This window comes from Pleurodeles waltl, chromosome 5 (genome assembly GCF_031143425.1).
Source record: "Pleurodeles waltl isolate 20211129_DDA chromosome 5, aPleWal1.hap1.20221129, whole genome shotgun sequence".
In the NCBI taxonomy this organism is placed as follows: domain Eukaryota; kingdom Metazoa; phylum Chordata; class Amphibia; order Caudata; family Salamandridae; genus Pleurodeles; species Pleurodeles waltl.
The window spans coordinates 1608803079-1608827906 of NC_090444.1; the positions used below are offsets into that span (position 1 = coordinate 1608803079).

At 42.6% G+C, this 24828-nt stretch overlaps 1 protein-coding gene across 1 annotated transcript in view; it reads left to right on the forward strand.

The window, feature by feature from the left end:
* The window catches only part of SLC66A3 (solute carrier family 66 member 3), a 91020-nt gene that overhangs the window by 42694 nt on the left and 23498 nt on the right, over positions 1-24828 (forward strand). Inside the window, exons 4-5 of the mRNA XM_069235938.1 lie at positions 10260-10317; positions 10588-10708. Coding sequence (XP_069092039.1) covers positions 10260-10317; positions 10588-10708 — 179 coding nt within the window. The remainder of the gene's footprint in view (positions 1-10259; positions 10318-10587; positions 10709-24828) is intronic.

Consider the following 24828-nt stretch of genomic DNA (forward strand, 5'->3'; position numbering starts at 1 on the left):
GCTTCTTTGTATGGATAGTGCATGAGCAGTGCCATTCACATTGTCTACAAGACACCAGATCAAAGCTGATCAAGTGCGTGAGAGACCAATATGAAACAGCCATTTAGTTCTTCAGACTCTTAAGAGTGCATGTAGTCCTCAGCAGGGTAGTTTCAACTGGGGTTTTTCTTTAATATCTCCATTCAACACTATTTTTTTTAGCCAACAGCATGTTGTTTGAGCCAATAGTTGAAAACAAGACCTAGACTGCAGACTCTGTTGGTTAATGCCAAGTCTGGTTAGTGTTCAAACATAACATTGGGTCCACTTAACTGCTCATCACTGTGGAATGCCATGGAGATCAGGCGGGATGGAGGTGCCAGTGCTTTCACTGACCATTAAATGGCCGCCCACCATAGAAGTAGACCAGTGTTATCTTAATTTTTTAATACATGTTTCCTTCTTTGTATGGCAGAAAACAGTGCATTTCATGTTATTCAGCCTAGGTGTACAGATAATTGGCTGCTGAATCTTGTCATATAAGCTTGGCACTATACATTGAACCAAAGTGTCTGGTGTGTGATTACGCATACAGTACTCAGAGTTAAGGGCTTGTCGTTTTTAGTCAGAATTAGCAGAAGTTGGTGATGCCAACAATTTGCCTTTGCCTATGTGTCTTTTGAGATCAAGAATAGCAAGGGTTAAATGACAGGAACAGTTCTTTTTTCAAGTTGACTTCTGTTGAAATGATGGAGCTTTTTGCAGCTTTATATGGCGTGAACATGATCCAGAGGCATTGGAGCAATTTAGATGAGCACCAGATTATGGCCCTCATTACAACAAGCCGCCCGCCAAGGTTGGACCGCCGAGCGGCTGCCGCAGCCATTATGAGATCCCCGCTGGGCTGGCGGGCGGAAACCTGGTTTCCACCCGCCGGCCCAGCGGGGATCTCAGCTGCAACACAGGAGCCGGCTCCAAATGGAGCCGGCGGTGTTGCGGCTGTGCAACGGGTGCAGTTGCACCCGTCGCGCTTTTCACTGTCTGCTGTGCAGACCATGAAAAGCTGCACGGGCCGTGGCAGGGGGCCCCTGCACTGCCCATGCCAGTAATCCCCCATGGAAGCACCGCCAGCCTGTTGGCATCCCCCATGGAAGCACCGCCAGCCTGTTGGCGGTGCTTCCTCCAAAACAGCCCTGGCGGTCTTATTAATATATATATATATATAATGTAATCTGGTGCTCAGGTAAATTATATATACATATGTATGTGTGTGTGTGTGTGTGTGTGTATATATATATATATATACACACATATATATATATATTTATATATATGTGTCATATAAAGTTGTGAAAAGCTCCATCATTTCAACAGAAGTCAACTTGAAAAAAGAAGTTGCTCTTTCTTCTGAAAAATCTCTCTCCAAAGAGCTCTCGGATGTATGCCAAGCTTAGTATACAGCATGGACCAAGTGCCCTGCAGATGTCTCCCAAAAAGCCACTCTTTACTCACAATATCCCTTCACCTCTCCTGCAGACCCACCAAACCCAGCGTGATGACATAGGGCACATCCCGCTGCATATAAAAATAGACATGAGTATATATATTTTTTTTTTACGCACTGGGGATTAAGTGATTCTCGCAGCATGCTGAGCCGGAGCTAGGATTAAAGCCTGGTTCTCCAGGTCCAAAGTTTTCAGCTCTTGCCTTTATGCTACTATAAATTAATACACAACTTGAGAAATATGCTTTCCATCTACATTAGCTAATGTAGTAAATTCTGTATGTGCAGTGTTGCACCGTGGTTGTGATTGTGCCTATAGGGTCATTTGCTGCTGTGAAACTCAATCACCAACCTATATAGTTTCTGAAAAAAGATTTCAGTGTGATGTACTGAACGATGTATTTTAAACACAGACTGAAAAGTGGTATTTTATCACTAATATTTCAGTTAAACAAATTGGGGGTGTCATATATGCAGTGTTATAGCATTCAGGTGTTCAGTGTATTTGAACAGCGTATGATTTCTATGGGTCTTCTTTAAATATTACCATTTTAGGAGCTTTGCGCTGTAGATTTGCCCACCCCCATCCACCTTGTCTGTGAGCTAGGTACACAGATTTATATGTTTAACTTTGTTTTATCACTTAAACCAAAATCAGGTAGGTGCCTTCAGACCCACTCTTTTCCTCTAATCTCTTTGCTGTACAAAATCCACAGACCACACTTCGTCCTCAGCACGGACTTTGCTAGCGCAGCACGCATCCGTTTAATGTCCATAAATATGCATATCTACTTAAAGACCTTGTTTTAAAGATCTGTTGACTTCCATATAACACAACTACAGCCCAACCTTTCTTTTGATGTCCTTTGGAACTGTGATGTAGGTTTTTTTAAAGTGTCTCAAAAAGGATCATTAATCATAATGGGTAGACTTTTGGACCCCAGAGGTCATTGGTCTACTGGAGCCAACCTCTCTCTCATGTAGCCCTCTTATAATGAAAGCTACCCAGATTTTCATGGAAATAGAGCCATTATATTTTGATTACTTGCTGCCTTCAGCATTAACCATGCACTCACCTCCAAGCATGCTGCTCTTTTACCAGCCTCTGAGATTTGGATGTGTGCGCAAAAAAAGATGAGGGTAAGTGACTGCAGAGACATGGTGGTGAGGATTCTTTAATGACCCGGCCCCTTGGTTATGGGAATGGAAAGTTGTTTGTGTAATGCCTGGCTAGGTCACATGTTTTGATTTTGGGAAGGAATGGTCAGCTGTATGCAGCATTAGATAACAAGGCAAGTCAACACCAAGTTGCATTCTGAAATGTGAAACAAAGGAGCATGTGATAATATCAAATCATGAGATACTAACCGTATATCAAGAGTTCATGCCGCTTTGTCTCTAGAACTGGAGTCTAACCAGCTCTGAAAACCAGCGTGTTGGTTGCATGTTTAACAAGTTAATATGATTTTTTACCATGTCTATTGATTTGGAGACCTCTAAAACCTTTGCATGTATCCAAACATTTCCAGCCTTAGTAATATTGACTGATGCAAATCCTCTAGTTTGAAGCTTTAACCAATTCTTGGCATATGTGTTCATGGACAGGTTATAAATATATGCTTTATTAACCCTTGCACCTGGCAGAATGTAGCATTGCAGCAATGTATTTCTCAGATATCAAATTTTAAACCTCTCTTAGTTAACTATTTACGCTGCAGTGTACTCAGCACTGTTTTTTTCTCTTTTTCCTGTGACTAGAAGCCTTAATTTAATTTAGAACTGACAAATCACCGTTGCCTGTGCTGGAAAGTAAATGTTTTTCCCTTACTGCTCTCCAGATGCTCCCTTTGTGTAGTGATGCCCCTCAGAGCAGGGTGGTTTCTAGCCTGGATCTGGCACAACGAGATGTGAGTTTCTGCATTTGGTGATCAGTAAGGTCTCAAGACTTGGTCTCACCTGAAGGGTCTTCCTTCACCTTGTAAAAAGAGCCTCTACAGTCCATCCCCTATAATCTGCCAAAGAGTACTGCTTCAAGATGTTCAATCAGCAGCTTCTTGATAACAAAGGGAGTCCAATCACCAACCTCCTCACCTCGGTGTCTGAAGCTCCAACTTCCAGCAACAGGAATGCAGGCAATACACTTCCGCTGTCTAGGGAAGCTGTCCTCACCCTCTGTCTTGTTCCATGCTACAACCAGGGGCACCCAAAGGTGTACTACTTTGCTTTTATAGTTAATACTTCAAGCTACACATGAGGGTGAACCTCACAAGACATCCACTCCAGCATTTGCTGAATCTCCTTCTCAATGTTTGCATTATTTTTCCACATATGCTCTCACATTGCTATAACCTTGAGGCCACTGCTTTCCTTCGAGCGCAGCCTAAAACTTTTGGTATTTCCCAGTATATGCATAACATTACGTTATGGTTCCAACCCCTGAGCTGATCAGCTGACGTTGCTGAGTCTGTGATCTGGTGGTAGCCTATCAGTGGACAGACTGTTGACCTGATTCTAGTACCTCTCACAAGTACCTAATATATCACTATCTTCTCATGCAAATGATGCTGTTTCTCTTTACAGTCTTGCATCCTCAAATTGTCTGCTATCTGAAAACGCATCTGCTATATTTCAAATTCTGCATGAAAAACTGACCTTTACTTGAAACGTCTCTGAGCACTAAGTCACAGGCATCTTTGCCTTAATGTCTAATAATGTATTTCTGCAAATTGGCCACAACTTATTTCAAAGATCATAACTTCTTTTTTAAAAGTCATACCCTTGCAACTAACAATTCCAGATCTCCTCTACCCTACCAAAGAGCTACACAAACTCACTTAAACCCCCCTTCCCACTAATGATCACACAAAACTCGTAATAATGTTAGTCTACCACAAGGAAACTGCAATTAATGCATAGAATGGTTTACTGGAGAGCACATGACTCATTCTCGTAACTAATAACACTAGTCTGATCATTACCTTGGGTTCCGGTGCAGCATGTTGCCCGAAATAAAGCTCTCCTGTGCCTCATCAAGGGTACTAAGTGCTATAGAAATGCAATTAGAATACAATAATAACCATGTGATCTCATTTAACCTTAGATCACACTTACTATGACACTAGAATAGTTGACTTTTTTGCAACACTTAGAAATTACCTCGCTGAAAGGCACCAGACAATAAAACCATTAATCATCATCATAAGTTTGTTTTGAACAAAGTCCTTAAAACTAAATATCATACTACAACAGTACAATAATACATCACATTTATTTTAAAAAACGATAAAAATGTTAGGTATGGGGGAACTTTTAATTATGCCATCACATTTTGCAAAATTTCCCTTTATTATTGTTACGTGAAATTCACAAAATTAATGTCACAGAAAGCGTTTTGTCAAGAAATAATTTTCTGCTCTTACCAGACTCCTACCAGCATCTTGCACGATTTTATTTTTATTAGGCAAGGTATGTGTACAGGTTTAAAAAAAGTTATGTGAGATACTGGCTAACCACATTTTGCTACAGAAGCATAATTTCACAATATTTTCATGAAATGTTGCACATTTTTGCGGGAAAGAGCTATGTGAATTTGTATGCCCCATAAAAATATCCAAAAAAGTATGAGACCTCAGCCTTAAAAGAGAAAAATATATAGATGGTGTTCCCCACAATTAAAACACAACTGTTGTAACAGTTAACCATTGACATTCCTCATAGAGTGCAAATGTGACTACAAAGTCATGATCCAATTGATCCCAATCATAGCATAAGAACACGAATTCATCAAATTCATAGTCACTGATCAAATTCATCAGCTCGTACCCAATATATCATATCCACATAAGCATACCCTTTTAATTTGAGGAAACGTTTTGTAAATCCCCTATAAACATGAGGTAGAAAACTCGTAATACCATTAATTCCAAATAGAGCTTCTTAGTTGTTGTGTCAGGTTGGATAGGAAGTATGGTCAAATCCTGTCATGCCAGGCTGGGTTTAAATAATGGGAAGCATACACAAACTTCTATGAGGTGCAAGGCGAATGTCTTGGCATGATCTTTTAGTGCAGTTAACAGGAATTATTTAAACAGCACCCAAGATTCATCAGAAAAGAAAAGATTTGATGGTAATTGGAGGTCTAACAACACTACTTTCAAACCTTTGCTCAATAAAAATGAATTCCCTTCTCAAAGACAGTTTGATATTCTAAAAAAGTGCATCCAGCGAGTCTCATTCTTTTTGAACGAGTCAGATCTATGAATGCTGCATCTTTGAGATTGATGAACGGCCCGGCATCTACAAACTGTAAGCCGTTCCTTCAAAGAAGTCCTTATTATAGTCCCATCTAAGCCATCATCACCCCAATACCATGCCACTATCGACCGTAAACTTTCTTCTACACTCCAGTGCCTGCCTTACTCATGTAAATGAAACTGTCGCCTTAAAATGTGGGTCTGTGCTTTTGCAGTTTTAGATAACACGAATGCTAGAGTCCTTGCACTACTCGATCTTAACAGATTTTTTTATGAGTGACTGTTGGCCCTTTTTGTTCTTAGATACTTACAGCAAATAAAATTGAGACCTTCTCTTCCAGTTCCCACTATCTGGCATGACAGTTCCCTGGTTAGATTACGTTTGTCTCTAGTACCATGCTACATCTATTTCCACACTCTGCTCAGTACCCTCAGCAACCAAAGCCTCCTCCTCCTCCACTCCACTCATGGAAGCACAGGCAGCTTTTACTTTCCCCTAGCTCATTGGTTACAAAACAGAACTGTTGTTCCTAAATTCACCTTAAGACTCCCTCCCTCCACTACTTCCGAGTACATCTTGGAGGAGACATCAACAGATTTGGAAAATTAGATGCCTTCCTTTCTGATGTCTGACCCCTTTCGCCTATCCTTCTGGCAAAACGTGATGGTTAGATCCACTGTTCATTCTCAACATGAATATGCCAACTGCATCTGCTGAGGCTCGTGGAACTACCAGCTCTCCCACTTCTTAAGAAGTCCAGAGCTCTGCAGCTAGGCATGTGGCAGGAAAATTGTTCCTGGTTTTCGATGACCCCAAACCCTCCAAAAAACCTATATTGGATGCTAATTAATGCAAAACTAACCTTCTAGATCTCCTTCACATATCAGTGCATCCACTGAAGAGTAGTGACAAACCTCAGCAACACTGTTCATAGATGTGTCCGATCAAGTGCCTACCCTATGCTCCTTCCTATCCCCAGATCACGCTTTACTGGAGGATGAAGTGAAGTCACTTCACAATTCAGGGAAAGCGGCCCGACAGAACATTCCACAGAGTTAAACATCCTGGTCTTCAGAAAGAAACAGTTCATCTTCTGAACTTTGTACCACTATTTCTTCAGCAGAGTAGCTGGTAGAAGTGATTAGGTTTGCCATGTGGTGCTTCTGTGGTTTCCTCTGTTATTTAACACAGGTGAGCAACAAACAGTGAGGTTACTCAAAAGCCCCAGGCCAACATTAGGTGTCCCCACTAGATACCCAATGTCTGCTACCCATTCCGCCTCAGTGTTCACAGTGACCCACAAAGCGTATGGCGGTAGGTCTCTGCTGATCGAGGCCTCCCCACTGGAACGCTCTTCCATTGCCTCGTTTGCAAACTGAGAGAAGGTTCTTTAAACACCCGAAGGCTCATCTCTTCCACCTAGATTTGGATGAGGAGGACTGTCTGTTTTTCCTGTTCTTTCCAAAAACAAATCTTGATCATCTTGTGCAAATGCCGAGATGATCTACTGCTGCTGAGGTCTTTGTGGTGATTTTTGTATATCCATCCAAGGTCAATTAAATTCAATTAAACGAAGGCATTTTTGGATAGTGGCTAATCTGTGTTTTTATAGAGCCGAAAGCTATGCTAGTAAGTGCTAAGACTTGAGGCAGTTTTCTTGGACCGAGGAAAAGGACACATGCTCTGACCGACATCCAGTCTCACTGCACCTGAACATAACAAGGTCCTGCATATGTGCCCTACATGTTTATCAATCTGTGCAGCATAATGTACGCTGATTTTATGGACGACAAATGGCATTTTTGCTAACGTCCAAGTTCTGAAGGACAATTTTTAAACGCCATAGAAATGAATATAATGCTGTTATTCTATGGATTGAAATGCAAAAACGTTTTTAAACCATGTAGACGAAATGTACGCGGATGGCTGTCAAAGTATGCATTGTCCACAAAATGTTACTCGGTTGTCACAAGTTTAACTGTAATTCACCAGGGATATCTGTTTTTACGCATAAAACGTTTTGATTAAAACAGAAATTACCGGTTCTACCAGGTGTTTCAGGTCTCTTTGTAAAGAATATCCTGTTCCAGCCGGTTGCATGCATTCCAGTCACAACGTTCAGAGAACAGTGTTTAAACATGTAAGCTTTGCAGCTCATCATCTGACACTCGGGTGACCAGCCGTTCCGGGTTTGCCGGGACAGTTCCGGGTTTTTACCAGCAGCCTCGGCAGATTTCGTGAAATTCAGCTTATGTCCCAGTTTACATGGAGGGTCGACTGGAAACGGTGGAAGGTGCCTTTTTATTTTTCCCAAAGCAGGGATGTTGTTAAAAACAGTTTAAGTAACAGACATAATACTTACTGGCTTTACAAATTGCATTGTCTTTATGTTCTTAGTGCCTCTGCTGTACATCTATGCTGATGAGCATAGGTTGTGCGCTCGGTTGAAGTAAAATTGTCCCTTTCCTATTTTCATGAAATGTCCTGGTTCTTTACTTTACAGTTCTGGTCACCCTAGTTGACACACACCTACACTTTCCTTCCTACAAGGTTCTCCTACACTAATCTCAGATCTTCGCCCCAAATAAGGGGCACACATGCAGGAAAGTTTGCAGAGGTTTTAAAAGCGTGGTTGCCACAGGGTGTTGCTGCTATATCTATCTCGGCACTGACACGGTATTGTAGAACTTGCATCAGTGGGTTGGCAAGGGACACCGGACCTGCATTCTAGTGCAAAGTACACCAATATCTGACAGGAGACAACACCTGCACAATCCAAGTTTTACTGGGTGTGGTTTTTCTATCTGCGCACTTCCTTCTTTTTTCCGTTCTCATTTTCTGGATCCCTCTTTTCCACTTTTCTGCCCCTTTTCTCACTTTTTCTTTCCCATTGTATTTCCTCTCACTTTGTTTCACCTATTTTTTTCTTTCATTACACTTGTATCTGCCGCCTTCATTATTCTTTTTCTTCATTTCAACTTTCGCTCTATTTCCTCACATGAATTCTCTTTACACCTCACTGTCACCCTCTTCCCTAGTCTACTGTCTTCTAGTCTACATGCATTTGCCTTGCTTCCCATGCATTTTCCTTCACGCCCTGTGTTCCTCCTGTCCCATCATATCTCGTCATAGCACACTTCTTTTTTGAGGTGTGGGATATTTGTTCTGGTGCACTGAATTTACCTCCCAAGGCAGGCACTGTGAGTACAACACAGTGGCATTTCCCAATACAAACAAAAGCATCATGTGCCAGGTGACAGATATGGCAGACACCTTACTGGATGAGTTGCTTTTGGCAGGTGTTGAAGTCAGAGAGCACTGGCCCCAACAAAATACCTGAAAATCACTAGGTGTAATGGAATTGCAACATCAGACCCGGGGCGAGATTATCTCCATACAGCTGCAATTCAAGTGTGACTGCACCTTTGAGGCCTAGAAGTGAGAGTGGTGTACAGATCCCAATACCCACTGCCTTCCCTTATTCACAGTGTGAGGTCAATGATCTGGAGTGATTCTGCGGCTAGAATGATGTTCCTCAGTGTTATGACTAAGCTGAGCTCTTTCAGAAAGCTTTATCTGGTGGCGTTGCATGGGAAGTGCCCAACAAACATGGAGCCTTCCTCTAATCTTCCATGTTGGGAAATCTGTTGATCTTCTGTATGGAGGCAAGATTGTTGCACCATATTTGATGTCCAAGTAAAAGCAACTACCAACTCCATGGCAAAGCTGGCAGACAGGAGGAGTGTAGACATGTACATTAACAAATCGATGTATTTCATGAGACTGGTTGGGATTTTGCTCTAATAAAATATATCTATTATGATTAAAAACGTACAAATCTGTCAAAAATTTTCAGACTTTAACCCCATAAACCCCTAAGATCCTCCCTTCTATTTAGTAAAGTCAGCAAGTATACAGGTCAACATCTCAATAAGTTATATGCCGGGGGTCTTATGGAGATTCTGGACAAATCCTGCAAGCATTTCTCTTCACCGTCAGGTTGCTGCCCCATGTTGACTTGTTTTGGAAATCTGACAGAACCACACACATTTCTGAAAGGGTTCAGTAGAAGAAGGCAGAAATTCTGGCTGCATGCAACCCACTTACCTTCCACAACACTAGATATAACACACAGCAAGGACAGATTGCAAGACAGGAAGTTTACATGAACATAAGTAAGGAAATAATTGATATTAACTGACACGCAAGTCAATTCCAACTTCAGAAATCATCAAACAGATCTCATTTATGCAATGCCCTTTGATTTACTTTTAGACATATTTTGTGCTTTATATCTAGGTATTCTTAAATAGATGTCAGAAAATAGCGTGAAGTGAAAAATAAAGGCAGAAGCTCTGAATGCATTAGATGAACCACAAATTGAATCCCCACTCTCAAAAGACCTTGTAGAATCACAAGCATGAACAATGTAGAGTTTAGTAGATAGTGCAAAGCCAATCTGTATTTCCTGGAACCACATGCTACGCATATGTTATGTGTGTTCACCTTAACTTCAGGCCAGCTTTGCTGCAGGATGGTATATTCTAACGCTGCAGAAGTGGATCATAGACCTGGCAATGGTATGTACAGTGCTCCTGACCTATGACTGAAGTCAGCACGTTCATTGTTAATGTCAGATTTGGAGTTCAATGGCTAATGAATGAAAAATGTTGAATCAAGTTAAATGTTAATCTGCCAATTAAATGAATAAAGAAAGGTTGCATTGTATTATAACTTCCAGGTACAGCTGTTGATGGCAAGTAGTTGCAAGAAGGATGTATGCATGCTATTTCACTTTGGTTGGCTGACCTACTCCTGATTTTAATTGTTTTGTTGGTTATTTCTTGTAGACATGTTGCACCCTTATTAGTGCTGCTAGCAAATTTGTTCAACTTCAGTGTTTGTGGCAAACAAAGGATTCTGGACAAGTGAGTGCCTTAACATGGAGTATGGCCTGCTACACCTGTGCAAGTAAGTAAACTAAGTTCTTGTATTTGAAAATGGAAGTGATTTAACCCAATATTTACATTTAAGAAGAGGCAATTCTAAATTGGCGATATTAGTTGCATACATTTGTTCAAGGAGGTGTTAGGGTGAAGCTAGTGACTGGGTACTTCATTGCCCACCCAGGGCAGTCTTACTAGTACCATACAGCAATAGAGCTTCTCAGGAGGACTGGTATGCATGTAGTAGAGAGTACCAGCATTCTCAAGAGGGCTACTATGTTTTTGCTATGCTATAATTGCTCTATCTGAAGTGTAAAGGGAAGAAGATGATTAGAATGTCTTAAAGCTGTGGCTGACACAAAGAATTTATGTAGTTGTTGAAAGGAAGCATTTGCAATATTATCCCATATTAAGGTTTGTCCCTTTTCAGAATGCTAGTGGTTGGTTAGCCTAATATGAGAATTGCCTATAAAAGTTTGCAAATCCAAAGAAGCACTGAACTTTTTTGACATAATAGGAGCTAGTAAATTCATAACTGCAACTACCTTCTTTGGATCCATAGACTTAGCAGAAAGAGTCTATCCTAAGTACTCTACCTTAGAGGCTTCAAATGTATTTTTCTTCAGGTTTACAAGCAAGCTGGGGTGGGTGACAGCTGGGCTTTGTGCATTCCCTCTAGACAGACACACACAAATGGAGCTTAGATGTGACTGTTGGGCCATCATCAGCCTGGTGGGCCATCCTGGGCAGGATGGGGGAATGAGCTGACATACCTGAATAGGCTGTGTACTGTCCCCACACAAAGGGTTGCATACCCCACTATAGTGAGTCTGAAGTGAGGGCAGGGTCTCTGTGCACTTCAAAGACATTTCTTTGAAGTCTTCCCACTTCAAAGGCCCAACTGGGTACTAGAACTGGACTTCTGACCCTACCACTTCAGTAAACTTCTGCACACTCCTACAGGAAGAGGAACTGCTGTGCTAATACAAGGACTCACACTCTGCTGGACTGCTACACTGCTGAACTCCTGCTCTGCTGCCTGCTGCTGTACTTGCTTGGATGGACTGGACCTGCATCTCTCCAACAAATAACCAAAGTGATTCCAAGGGCTTGCTGGCTTGCCTCCTGTTTTCTGAAGTCTCAGGGACACAAAAGACTTCTGACTCACCTGATACAGCACCTGGACTCTGCTAACTGTGAGTCCTGCCCTGCCGGTGGTGCTAATCCAGTCCTGGGCCCTAAGAAGTGGGTATAAAGTGCTGCTCCAGTCAGAACTGATGCATCACTGTCCCTCCGTAGATCGGAGCTGGCGCACGTCCCCATTTCATGGATCGGAGTCGATGCACCGCCTCTTCACTGTGGATCGACTGTGGCGCATCGCCTTCAGAACCACCTCATCTCAGGCCGAATGCATCACTGCTGCTGCATAGAGAAAAGTGATGCAAATGGAAAGGATTGATGCATTGTCTCATTGTGGGGATCAACACCGATGCATCGCATCAGTCTGCTTCCTGCATCTTCGACATTGACGCAACCAGGATTAAGGTACATTTGTTCAGTGGGCCTCACTGGGTTCCTGTAGCTAGTCCGCGCTCCATCGCTGTTGGCCTGAACTCTTGACTTTGTCCTGGTCCGGTGCTACCTGATATCCCCGTTTGGCACTTCATGTTTCTAAGTGCTATTTCACAGTTTATTCTTTAAAAATTGATATCTCAACTTCTACTTTGGATGTTGGTCATTTTGGTCTTGTTTTAGTTATTACATTAAGCTCTATTTCTCTAACCTGGTGTGGTATCTTTTTGTGTAATGTTCTCACTGTTTTACTGTTTGAAGTGTTGCACAAATACTTAACACATTGCCTCCTTAAGTTAAGCCTGGCTGCTTTGTGCCACACCCCCATGGGGTGACCACAGGTTAATTTAGGGTGTGTTTGTGACTTACCCTCACTAGGATTGTGGCTCCTGCTTAGACAGGGTGCATACCTCTGCCAACCAGAAACCCAATTTCTGACATACCAATTCTAAAACGATTCCAATGAGGGGAATCAGATAACAATCTTTATCAGTTAAATTGACTCTATGGGGTCTTTCTAGGCCACAAAGAAAAGAGATTAATCCGCATAGGAACAAGACATATAATCAAGTCATTATGTAAGTTCTCTTCCATATACTTTATAAAGGCATTTGTTATAGGGACATTCTGCCGAAAGGAACTAAAGCTTAGTAACAAGATAGTTATGACAATTGTATTCTCTTGAAGGTCTTAAAACATGCCCTGTGGGTTTTAAGAACACATCCTAAAACTACATATCATGCTAGAATGTAGGATAATTTTGATATCACCTTGAGACTAGGTCTCAAGAGAATACTCCTGACAGCCAGTATTTAACAGATTACACACAATGCAAGGCACAAAAGTCAGAGGGCAACATCAGTACCCTGGTGTCCAAATTGTATAGAGATTGTGGTGGCTTAAAGTTGATCCCTAATATTACTGGGCAATAAGGAGAAGCATTAAATCAAAGGAATAAATCTCAATGTGTTTTCCAATGGACACCGGTAATGGCACAGTTCTCTCACTAACAGGCCTTGAAATAAAAAACAACCCATTTTCACCAGGGCCTCCAACCTTTCCTCTGGTAAGAGCTACCTATGTTCAATGAAAATCATTCCAAGCTACTAATAATATTAGCGTTGCCTTAGATTACCACCCCTGACCACCTCAGTGCAGAATTGCCAGCTGTAATGTTAAAAAAGGTGTAGTCAATTAGAATGCCTCTGCAAGGGTAATACATAGCAGGAACAGCTGTGATGCACCTTGGCACCAAGATAATAATACCACGTTATTAATATTAGTAATAGGTCTCCCAATGCTAAGTGATTTATAATTCAAATATCAGCTTTAGAAATATTTTGGAAATTCTGAGTTCTGAAAATACACACAAATTACTTATATTAATTCATCCAAACCTTTTAATTTAGTAGGTTGGGCTGCATGCAGGAGAGCTCCTCATTGGTAGCTGGAGGGCTACTAGTAGATCAAAAAGTACTAATTTGAGAAAACCTGATTTACAGTCTCCATACGCTCAGACATCTTCTTCAATTTCTTAAGAGCTAATGGAAGTAATCTAACACAGAATCATTTGTAGTTATAAAAGGGGTTGCCTAAGTCAAACATTTAACCTTAGATCTAGCCGTACTGAATAGGTGTGGTTGTAAATTGAGTAGTACAGGCACTTAAGACTTTTTTCAGTTTAGGTAACCATAATATTTTATTTGATTTGATTTTTGTTTTTTATAGCGCTTGAATGCCCAAAAGCGTCTTGGTGCTTGCACTGATACAAAGGGGAGGTTGGGAAGTAGTAGAGTGTGCTGAGCCTATTGTGTAAAAAGCCAGGTCTTCAGTGATTTTCTGAATTGCCACAAATCAGATCTGTGCTGTTCTGAGAAAGAAGCTCCTTCCTCCACACGATACCCGTTTAACCCTGGGCAGCATAAAGTTCTTGACATCTGTTGTCTCAGAGTTCAAGAGGGTTTGTACCAGAGGAATCTGTCCTGAATATATTTGGGGGCAGTTTTATGTACAGACGTGAAGATTATGCAAAGAGTTTTGATGTCTATTCTCCTTACAATGGGGAGTCAGTGGAGCTTTTTAATGGCTTGGGCAGCAGATTGATATTTAGGAATATTCATCAGAAGCCGGGCATCTGAATTCTGAAGCATCTGAAGTCTGAGAAGGAGACTTTTTTTGTGCCCAGGAAGAGTGCATTGCCATAATCCAGTTTGGATAGTACAAGGGTAGTGATCACGGTCTTTAATAAAACAGAGGAAATAAAACGGCAAATATTTCTAATTATCTTAGGGTCTAGAATGTAGACGAGGCTAACATGCAGACCTGGTGTTCAAAGCTAAGCTGTTTATCAAAGATCAAACCCAAGTTCTTCACTTTCTGCATAGATGAAGGAGGTGATCCAATTTAATCGGGCCACCACTTGGGAGTCCAAAATGAAGTACCGTTCCCTAGCAGGAGGATCCCTGTTTTACTGGAATTCAGTTTTATATAGTTCATGTTCATCCAGCCCTTTATTTGTATCAGACAAGAACTGAAATTGGCAGAAGTAGCATCTGGAATGGTGGAAATTGATACCACTAGTTGTGTATCATCGGCGTATGAGATCACTGAGAAACCGAAATATTTGATACGTTTAGCCAGTGGGGAAACAGAGAGATTGAATAGGGTGGGACTCAGTGAAGATCCCTGCAGCACGCCACAAAGTAAACAGAAATGGCCAGAAACAACACCCTTCATTGCAACATCATGCACTCTGTCAGTGAGGGTGGATTTTATTAGGCTGAGGGCCGAGTCACCTATTCCCAGTCCAGCAAGGCATCAATCAAAATTGCATGATTGACAGCGTAAAACACAGCCGAGAGGTCCAGTAGAATCAATGCAGCTTTACCACACTCATCCAGTATAGATCTCAGTTCCTCTGATCCGGCTATTAGTGCCATTTCAATGCTGTGGGATTTTCTGAACCCATATTGACTACTATCTAGCAAATTGTTAGTGTCTATAAAAATAATCAATTCCAAATTCAGAGCCCTTTCTAATATCTTAGCGGGGAAAGAAAAACTGGAAATTGGTCTGTAATTACTGGGCTAATTAGGGTCCAGATGAGATTTCTTTAATAAAGGTAAAATAGAGACCTTTTTCCACTCATGAGAGAAGTAGCCTGAATTAATTATATCAATAAAAATGATGGTTATATGACGGGTTATAATATCTGATGCGAGTTGTGTTATCTTAGGGGGGCAGGGATCTATTGAAGATCCTGATCTCATAATTGTAATCATTTTGAAAACCTGTTCAATACTAAGTGCAGAGAATTTGTCCAAGGTTGACATTGGAGGCTGTAGTTAACTTACCTGTCAAGGTTGTCAACAATAAGTGATTATTTGATTGGAAAGTGTCATAAACTCCTTTACTTTAGTTTGAATTTTGAGCCCCACGAAGACCGGCACTGGTAAATCCCACATGGTGTATGTGGCATCTTTCAGTCCTGAACCCCCAGCCAGTGCACACTGCTCCCAGCAGAAAAAGGTGAAACGCGAAAACCAGGAACATGTTTTTTAGCAAAATCTGAACGAATTTCAAAAGTACTGCTACCTTGAACAAAAGTCCTACAATCTCCAGGACTGGCACTTCAGACACCAGTAATCTTTTTCTCAATTACAGAATCCCTCAAACTAGATTCAGGTCCACAAGAAATGTTCACGTAATCTGGGTAGCTCGAATTGCTCCAGGCAGGCACTTGTGTCCTCATCACTTTCTGCACCCTCCAGGCTCTAGTGAAACGTCCACAAAGGCAATCAGAATTCACTGATAGGACCTTGACCCTGTTAGCCCTATGGTTCAGAAGACAACAGGTCTACTGAGGTCTTTGGCATACAGACAGAAATTCAGCCCCTGATTATGAGTTTGAAAAGCCCACCTGCCAAACTCCAGCAGTCGGGTTACCTCCTATGCAGCAGCCCTCCCACAACCCCTATTACAAGTTTCCGGCCACTGGCCCAGCGGGAAACAGCCCACAACATTGACGACGGCGGCAATGTTGCAGTGCGTCGGGTGCAACAGCAGACAGTGAAAAGTGTGACGCGGCTGTCCATGGGGGCCCCTGCACTGCCCATGACAAGTGCATGGGCAGTGCAGGGGCCCCTGGCACCCCGTTTCCACAAGCTTTTACATGACGGTGCAACAGCCATGTAAAAGCTGGCAGAGAGGGGACTGATAATTCTCATGGCAGTACTGCATGCAGCGCTGCCCTAGCAGTGCTGCCAGCGGATTAAGACCGCACGCACAGCCAGGCCGTCAGCTGGCAAAAAAGTTGCAGTGCCGGCAGTCCGACCATGGTGCATTCACCACAGTCATATTGTGGAGGCTGGACCGCCACTGCAGGTCTGGCAGTCCTAGACCGCCAGACTCATAATGAGGGCCTCAGTGGTCAATAATCTGAAATAGCAACGAGAGCGCAGCCATATTTCATTTAATATAGCAGGAGCTATGCCCTACTGGAAACACTGCTAGACTCTAGATGCTGTCATTTAAACCTAAAACTCCTCATACGTGGTGTTAAAATACATAGGTGGTCATTCTGACCCTGGCGGTCTTTGACCGCCAGGGCGGAGGACCGCGGGAGCACCGCCGACAGGCCGGCGGTGCTCCAATGGGGATTCCGACCGCGGCGGTAAAGCCGCGGTCGGACCGGCACCACTGGCGGGGTCCCGCCAGTGTACCGCGGCCCCATTGAATCCTCCGCGGCGGCGCAGCTTGCTGCACCGCCGCGGGGATTCCGACCCCCCCTACCGCCATCCAGATCCCGGCGGTCGGACCGCCGAGATCCGGATGGCGGTAGGGGGGGTCGCGGGGCCCCTGGGGGCCCCTGCAGTGCCCATGCCACTGGCATGGGCATTGCAGGGGCCCCCGTAAGAGGGCCCCTACATGTATTTCACTGTCTGCTGTGCAGACAGTGAAATACGCGACGGGTGCAACTGCACCCGTCGCACAGCTTCCACTCCGCCGGCTCGATTCCGAGCCGGCTTCATTGTGGAAGCCTCTTTCCCGCTGGGCTGGCTGGCGGTCTGAAGGCGACCGCCCGCCAGCCCAGCGGGAAAGTCAGAATTACCGCTGCGGTCTTTCGACCGCGGAACGGTAACCTGACGGCGGGACTTTGGCGGGCGGCCTCCGCCGCCCGCCAAGGTCAGAATGAGGGCCATAGTAACTATACTGACCATGTTCTTGATGCACAGAGCTATACTTTTTAGAAGTTTGCATGAGCAGATTTGTTTGAGAGAACTATGACATTTGCAAGTAGGATTGAGCTACACACAGTGATAAATTCCAGCAAAGTTGACTTTAAAGTCTCTTTCAGATGAACACAGATACTACCCCGACCAACACACTGTTAATGGTAATGTTGAGGGGACATCGAGAGCCATTCACAAACGTTGTCCGCCCTAAAGTGTAAAAACGAGGCAAGACTCTGCCATTGCTTAGCTTTTTATTGCCACAGCTGAGCCAAGGAATCTGGAATCTTCTTGTAGATTGCTATAATTAATTCTGTGACGCACTAGCGACAAAGTTAATCCTAACAGAATAATTGACCAATTTGGCTGAATGGTTAGCTGTTTGTGCCCTGTCATGCGCTTTGGCTGGCTGACAGTAGTTTTGTTGTTTATCTGTTGCCACTTCACAATAGGAAAGCTCATGCCAGAAACAACGAAGCTCTCGACACCTTAAAAGACTCCAAGCAAGGCAATCCGAAGCATTGTGGTTGGTCACTGACTGATAAATCCCATAGGGTGTGCAAAATGAGGAAATAAGTAATTCACAATATTTCTTTATAGTCCCAGGTTTGTCTCATACAGACCAAGTGCCGGGGCCCACATCGTGGCCACAGGAGTGTAAGTGAGTGGCATAAATGAGGTGCAGATGGAAGCCAGAACCCCCACGCACACTTTTTGCACATCAGCTATCACCGCATTTACTAGGGTACGCAATGCTACTAAGAGTAATTGAACACGGATGTCTTACCCACTGGATTCCCACCCAAGCAGTTTGTGGGCAGTGAGTGCGGAGTGCAGCTGGCAATAGGGCCAGAGGACCTGGATTGTGGAATAACCTGAGTATTTGAGGCAACGATGCGGTCCACAGCAATGGAACAAAAACCAGGAGCGAACAAGCAGAGAAGCGGGGAGGGACATGGTAAAGAAGGGGCCTGGCAGAAACAGAAGAAAGGTAAGGAGAGGAAACTGAGCCAGTTCTTTACCAGCGTGAATGGAGTCCCGGAGGCATGAGAGATGCCAGCTTCACATCTCCTTACCCCCCACGTGCAACACGAAAAATTAATATTCGGTGTAGGAATTCATCATCATGCAGAGCTTATTTTTAACTTTAAAACTCATAAAACAATACAGTAATTATAAAACAAATGCAACAGAATCATCATAAATACTAATTAAAAGGTTAACATTTGAGAAAAGACAAATATTAATAAAAGGAATGAAAACGTTTGAAGCGCATACATGTGTACAGCACATAAAAAATGAAAACAGCCCCTGTACACAATGAATTAGCCCTCACTCAATGATAAATGATGGAATCATCAACATAACTAGAAAATAGGCAAGTACAATAGCAACAAAGCCTTTGTAATGGATACCATCAATATGGCGTGCCAAGATCAAGGGTGTCCCAATATCCTGAGACATATCAACGGTGACTACCGGGCTGGCCAAGAATTTATAGATCTTCAGTTCGTCACTGTGGCTGTTTATTCGAATATGAATCATAACTGGAACTATCCATTTCTTCCTGCTAACAGGATAGTCGGAAATGTCCAATATGTCTTCTTTACCACAAAACGGTCAACAGTCGGAAAGCAGACGACCAAGGCCTCATTTTTTGGTATTGTTGGCAAGCAGCAGGACTCCAAACATACATTTCAAATTGATAAGTTTTTTTAAAAAAGTTGTTTTTATTTAGTTGTAACTGATACAATACAACATAAAGCGGTGTGCAAACGGTTGTTCCTGTCTTAGCTTCATTAAAGAAAAAGAAGGCACTGCTTCTAAGTACATGTATGGGTTAAATTATATGTAGGTTTGAATTCCCACCCTCTTTCGGCTAAACAGAAATGAAAACAAATATTGGCAAAGCCAATAACTGTGGCTTTTGATGCCAGCCTTTTAAATTTATCAGTGCTTGTTTTGTTATGTTTTTTGCAAGTCTTTATTGTTGGAGACTCTACCAGACCTTTGATCCAGTGCCCAATGCTGTTTCCTGTAGTGGGCAGGGGAAAAATGTGAGGGGCACAATAATAGGCCAACAGATGAAGAGGGCTTATGAAAGCCCTGATGAGTAGGTATATTGAACACAAAATATTAGTACAGTCAGAAGGTCTTGGATATCACCATACCTAAAAAAGGATCCCCAGAGCTGTGTGTCAGCAAATTGTCAATTGAAATAAGTTTCACTTAAAATTATGTTTTTGGCTACATAGGAGGATTTCACCATGATTGATTGTGGATGTTGTACAGTCTTTTACTGAATCAGGATTTAAGGGGCCTTTGGTAGATCACATTCATTAGGTAAATAGACTTGTGGCTCACAGTAGAGGAGATAATGACATAGTTGGGAGAACTCTTGATAGGTGGGCCAACAATGGATTTCGAGTCTCTTCAGAATGTTTGCGATGGTCTGAGAGGGATCGTGCAAGTTTTACTATTGCTATATTGATCCACAATGTTAATCTGTGCCCATCTGCGCCCGTCCATGTCCGGATCACGTCCAGCGCCAGCCATGCTGCCGGTAAATCTAGCAAGCTCTCTCCTTTCTTTGCTTGCTCAAAAAATGAGTTACTTGCCTCAGATAAACAGCCCACCTCGATTTGCTGCTGCAAGAAATGTAACTTTGTTGCCTTCTTAAAACCAGCTGCCAAAAAAGCATGTTGAGCCTGTGGCTTTGCTTTTAATTTCTTACCTCAGCCAATTGTGCCGGTTCCCAGTTCTCTCAAAACTAAGAACTCTTCCCAAGTAAGACTTTGGAAGGAACTATGATCTCAGCCTCCTTAATTAATTGCCGGTCTCTTCCCAAACACTCCTTCGAAATTAATGAACTACTGTCAGGAAACAACTGAGATCTGCTTTTCCTGACAGAAACATGGCCCTCTGACTCCTCAGCCCCAGACATAGCTTTCTCCATCCTGGCTGGTTTTCGAATCCAGCATATAGATAGAATGGGTAAACATAGTGGGGGGCTGGCAATAGTGTATAGAGACCCTTACCAATGCTCTATATCTAAACCTCTTAACTTGGGGGTCATTGAGGGCCTTTCCTTTACAATCATCCTAAATCATTCGTTTACGGTTGCAGGGCTGTTCATTTATAGACGTCCCCCAACTGTATGACAGATTCACTTAACCTGTTAACAGATTTGATAGGTCAGCTTTCTATCCTTCTCTCAAATTTCTTGTTGGTTTGTGATTTTAACCTACATATTGACGACTTTACCTACATATTGATGATCCTAACTGCACATTTTTTAGTTACTTTCGAGAGTTTTAACCTCACTCAACATGTGGTAGGGCTGACCCATAATGCTGGCCATATGCTTGACCTAATCTTCTCACATTCTTTGAATATTCAGATGGATCCTTAAATCAACATGGTCTGATCACTTCCTAGTGCCTTTTGAAATGGTCAAGGTCTGCTCTAAGAATCCTCAACCCCTTTGCAGGAAATTTCCAGACCTTGGAGGCACGTTTCGGAATCTTTGTTTTTAGAGGCATTGCAGGCAATTCCGCTTTAATTTAAAAAGGAGGATAAGTTCTGATCTGGCCAGTGTAAATAGCTGGCTGACCTCTGCCCTTGATTGTATTGCTCCTTTAAAAGCAGTATCTCAAGAGAGAACTACTCCGTCTGCTCCCTGGTTTACTGTTGCACTAAAAATTTAAAATAACATTGTAAAAACCTTGAACGCAGGTGGAGGAAATCTTACAACCCTGTTGCAAAAGCTACCTTAAAAAAAGTGCTTAATAATCTGTGCAGTGCAGTGCGCAAAGTACATAAAGTGTTTATTGTATCCTCTATCGCCTTAGCTCCTAAAAAACGTCCGAAAACTTTTCAAAGTGGGGAACGCTTTTCTGTCACCTAGTGCTTCTGAAAACTCCCTGATTCAGTCAGCCACACTGTGCGAAGAACTCTGGGATTTCTTCTATTATAAAATCTAAATGATCTAGGATAAGTTTCCCTCACAAGTGGCTATAGTCCCCATCACCGACAGGAATCCCCCACTCGGGACCCTTGTTAGCCAACCTAGATCCTTTCACACTTGAGAGCTTGTCCACCTCTTTGACTAGCTGTCTCCATTGGGGTCTCCATTGGACCCATGTCCCCCAGATATCTTTAAATTGGCTGTACCAATAATTACTTTCATCTTTCTTAAGTTGATGAATGCTTCCCTGGAGGTAGCAACAGTGCCACAGAGCTGGAAGCAGGTTATACTTCTACCTCTATTGAAGAAAGCTAATGGAGATCCCTAGGTGCATAGCAACTTCTATCCTATCTTCCTGCTTCTGGCCTTTGTCAAAATGCTTGAGAAGTGGTTCAACAGACAAATTTCCACTTTCTTGGAGAATAACAACTTACTCAACTCACTTGGGTTACTGTGCAGGTTATAACACAGAATCTGCTCTTTTGGAGATCGCTGATTTCATTTAGGTCAATCTTGATCAGGGCTCGGTAGCCATGGGTGTTCTTATTGATTTGTCAGTGACCTTTAATACGGTCTTCCACTCCATTCTCTTGGACAGATTATGGGACGTGGGTATTCAAGGCCCAGCCCGGGCTTGGTTGAAATCTTAGCCCTGAGTCCTACACTTTTGAATATATTTACTTAGCCCCTTTGATTAAGTTAGTGGAGGCATGAGGCACAAACGTCATCTCTTATGCAGACGATAAGCAGTTGATGCTCTCATTCCAGGAAAAGGAGTTGGGTGCATCGGCTGCGTTTAAGGGATGTCGGAGGGCTGTTGCCAATTGGATGAGTGCGAATTGCCTCAAATTAAACTCGGATAAAACAACCATACTCTTCTTCGGCACTGACCTCCATCCAGAAGCCTCCAACTGGTGGCCTTCCAAATTTGGGGCCCCTCCTTCCCCTGCATCCGTGGTAAGAAACCCTGGGGTCAGATTTGACTCTGATCTATCCTTTGAACCTCAGGTTAGAGCTGTGTTGGCCAGCTGTTCTGTTAGGCTGAAATCGGTCAGGAAGATGATCCACTTGATTCCAGAGGAAAGCTGTAAATCTGTCATTCACAATCTGATAACATGCCAACTAGATTATGCGGATAGCCTGCACTTAGGTCTACCATCTTATCTGCTCCATCTATTACAAATTATTCAGAATGCAGCTGCCCTGCTGGTTTTGAAGATTCCTGCTTGCGCCTCTGTCATGGTTCCCTTGTGCGGTCTTCATTGGCTGCCCAATGTTAGTCGCATTAAGTCCTTACCTTCACCTACAGAGCCTGTGAACAGGCTACAAAGGCCCTGGCTACCTCAGGAAAAGACTGTTTCCTTTAGCATCAGTAGAGAGTTCTTCGGTCTTAAGTACAAACATTTCTACTGATTCTAAGGGTTAGCAAGGCAGCTGTTTCTCTTATTTAACCGCCAAATTATGGAATTCCCTGCCTTCTAACCTCCACTTCGCTCCATCTGAATTAGTCTTTCAGAAACTTCTGAAGACATATTTGTTTGACAACTAGGCAACTTCATTTGATTGTGATTCACTCTTTTCGTGTGTCTTTCAGCCGCTAGCACTGGCACGCCTCTTTGGAGGCAGCCGCGTGCCTTACAAATCCTTATTGTATTGTATTGATTGTCGAGGTGGGGGTTGGGGAGCTTCCTCTAGTATGAAGCTTAGTTTTTTTTTGTGGTTTTTACATTAGGTTGGCGTCAGCCTTTGGTGTTCTAAGAGGGTAGTTTAGAGTCCCCACAAAAGCAAAAATCTGACAGAATGGGACATTCTAAAAATATTTTAATGGCAGTTTATTTCGCTGAGCATGAATAGCACTTGTATGTCCGCCTCATCTAGGATAGCATGAAAGTTCTGTTTGTCCCTCTTAGAAGACAGTTCCAAGTCTGGTTCCGACAGAAAGGTGGGGTTATTATGGATGGGGTTGTATGGAGAGGGGAATGTGTTATTTCATCGTAGTATCCTATATCTAGTGTAGTGTTGGTAGGTGTGCCAATATCTATGTTGTGGGGCCTTTCTTGTTTAGGTTTCCACACTAGGTCACCTATAGTTCTACCTGCAAACGTTCAGTTAATGAGCGGCCTTATATTGCGAAAAGACCATTCTGATGGAACCCACAGTTGCCCTGCCCTGATAAATGTCGGAAAACTTAGAAGGGCTAAGCCTCCATTAAGTTTATGTTTGCATAGATCTCGTTAAGCTAGTCTAGCTTTATTTTTTTCCCATATGAATTTCAGGATCATTTATTTAACTGTAGGAATGTGTTCATTGGGAATTAAAATAGGGAATGCCTGAAAAAGGTATTGAGAAATAAAAAAGTTTTGTGTGATGAGGTTCGATAATTTCCATATACAGCTTCTTGCCTCTTACAATCGTATGCTGCAGAGAAATGGAGGACCTAAGGCTGGAAACAGTCTTCTTGGACCACCACTCTACTTCATCCAAGTAGGCTGACTTATCTGTCCCCTTATTTATGTATTTAATTATTTTATATTTTTCCTTGGTGGTACCCTACTTATAGTTGTCAGCATACTTTATAGAGGAACAAAACCATTGAGTAGAAGTCTTGACCTACATTAGAAAAAATTATAGGCACAGAAACTAACAATGAAAGGTTAACAGGGAAAAACCTGTAGTAGCTTTCTGCTTCCAATTACATGTTCCCTGAAAAGGATTGCCCAAATAATCAAACTCAGTAAATATGTGTCCCTTTAATCATAATTTGACAAAACGTGTCCCGTTCATCACAGTGTGCTGGTAAAACAGTTGGTGATCATAAATTTCGTCTTTGCCATCCTAGTTTCTAAATATTGCCCATTGTCATAAATAGTAAAGGCATTCGACAAGGATAGGAAATTCCAAAAGGTAAGTCCCCAGCACACACCTGAGTAGTTCCTCAGGGATCCACCTATCACTTCTACTCTTTAATATCTGTATGCTACAGCTGGCTTTCTTGCTTAACTCTGTGGGCCCTGAGTCTTTCATGTGTGCAGGTGGTACACAGATTCTGTTTAACATTATTAACCACCAAGCATCTGAGGGTGTCTCTGTTGATTGCATAGATGATTTAGCAAACACTCTTACCATCGTCTGACATTATATGCTTTAAACCTTTTTAAACTTAATCCCAACAAGTCTGAGCTCATTATCACTAAATCTTCAGAAATCTACAGCAACTCAATCATTTGTCCTAATATCGTGCAATATCATTGGCCTTCCTCCTATCCCTACCCCAGTTGTCACTTAACTCTAAATCTATATACATCCCAATCTCTCTTTAGATGTTCAAAATTTCCAGGAGCGTGGCCACACCAGCGACCAAGATGGCTGTCTGGC